Source organism: Camelina sativa, chromosome 17 (assembly GCF_000633955.1).
Source record: "Camelina sativa cultivar DH55 chromosome 17, Cs, whole genome shotgun sequence".
Taxonomy (NCBI): Eukaryota; Viridiplantae; Streptophyta; class Magnoliopsida; order Brassicales; family Brassicaceae; genus Camelina; species Camelina sativa.
This window is the reverse complement of record NC_025701.1, coordinates 6,891,198-6,892,572: the sequence shown is the minus strand read 5'-3', so window position 1 is coordinate 6,892,572 and position 1,375 is coordinate 6,891,198. Positions and strand designations below refer to the sequence as shown.

Genomic DNA, 1,375 nt, shown 5'->3' with positions numbered 1-1,375 from the left:
CCCGCACTGAAGAGATGAAACTTCAAGCATATGTTTTTGGGCCAAATGGGGAAGGTCCTCTTAAGAAGGTGGCAGAAGAAAAGAATCTACTAAATCAGAAGGATGTGAGCCAAGGAAATCGTCAGGCAGCAGTGGCAGGTCGATCTAACAAGCCCTCCATAGTCAGCATTTCGCCATTGTCCATGCTGGAGTCAAAATGGTTGCACCTTGTTGCAGCATTATCAGATGGCAGGAGGATGTATCTTTCCACCTCCTCAAGTGGAAGTGGTAGCAGTATTAGCTTTAGTGGGTTTAACAACCACCGTCAGACTCCAAACTGTCTGAAAGTGGTTTCAACCAGGCCATCTCCTCCATTGGGAGTCGGTGTTGGTCTTGGTTTTGGAGCTGCATCTATCGCTGGTAGAACTCAGAACGAAGACCTCTCTATGAAAGTTGAAACTGCATACTATTCTGTTGGAACTCTTGTCCTTTCAGATTCATCGCCACCTACTATGTCTTCTCTTCTTGTTGTTAGCAGAGATTCAACCGTTCAGTCTCAGGTTGGCAGCAGTTCAGGGCCAAGTTCAAGGAGTTCTCGGGCTTTACGAGAAGTTGTGTCTTCCCTTCCTATTGAAGGCCGTATGCTTTTCGTAGTAGATGTGTTCCCCTCCCCTGATACTGCTGCTACTGTTCAATCTTTATATTCAGAACTAGAATACTGTGGACTTGAAGTCTCAGGAGAGTCTTATGAAAAAGCATGTGGAAAACTCTGGGCCAGAGGTGATCTTTCGACCCAGCATATTTTGCCAAGGAGAAAGATTGTCGTTTTTACCACCATGGGTATGATGGAACTCGTTTTTAATAGGCCTGTGGATATCTTAAGAAGACTTCTAGAATCCAATTCGCCAAGGTCCCTTCTAGAAGATTTTTTCACCCGCTTTGGAGCAGGCGAAGCAGCTGCCATGTGCTTGATGTTGGCTTCCCGAATAATAAATTTTGAAGATTTAATTAGTAACATTGTTGCCGATAAGGCAGCTGAGGCGTTTGAGGATCCGAGAATTGTAGGAATGCCACAATTTGATGGCACTAGTGGATTGTCAAACACTAGAACAGCAACTGGAGGTTTCAGCATGGGCCAAGTTGTTCAAGAAGCGGAGCCCATTTTCTCAGGTGCTTATGAAGGGCTCTGCCTTTGTACATCAAGATTACTGTTTCCCCTATGGGAACTTTCTGTGATGTCTAAGAAAATCAGTTCTGACACCATGTCTGAGGAAGGAGTTGTGATCTGTCGTCTTTCTACCAGTGCTATGCATGTTCTGGAAAGCAAGGTTCGATCATTGGAGAAATTCTTAAGATCTAGAAGAAACCAGAGAAGGGGGCTTTATGGATGTGTTGC

The 1,375-nt window shown here is 44.8% G+C and overlaps 1 protein-coding gene across 4 annotated transcripts in view; it reads left to right on the top strand.

Moving 5' to 3' along the window:
- Positions 1-1,375, top strand: part of LOC104755791 (nuclear pore complex protein NUP155) — a 10,161-nt gene that overhangs the window by 3,510 nt on the left and 5,276 nt on the right. For 2 of the 4 annotated variants that reach the window (XM_019239498.1, XM_019239497.1), the window contains exon 6: positions 982-1,149. In XM_019239498.1, coding sequence (XP_019095043.1) covers positions 982-1,149 — 168 coding nt within the window. Of the gene's footprint in view, positions 1-14; positions 1,150-1,375 lie in introns of all 4 variants that reach the window. The other 2 variants (XM_010478256.2, XM_010478258.2) reach the window with 2 other exon arrangements.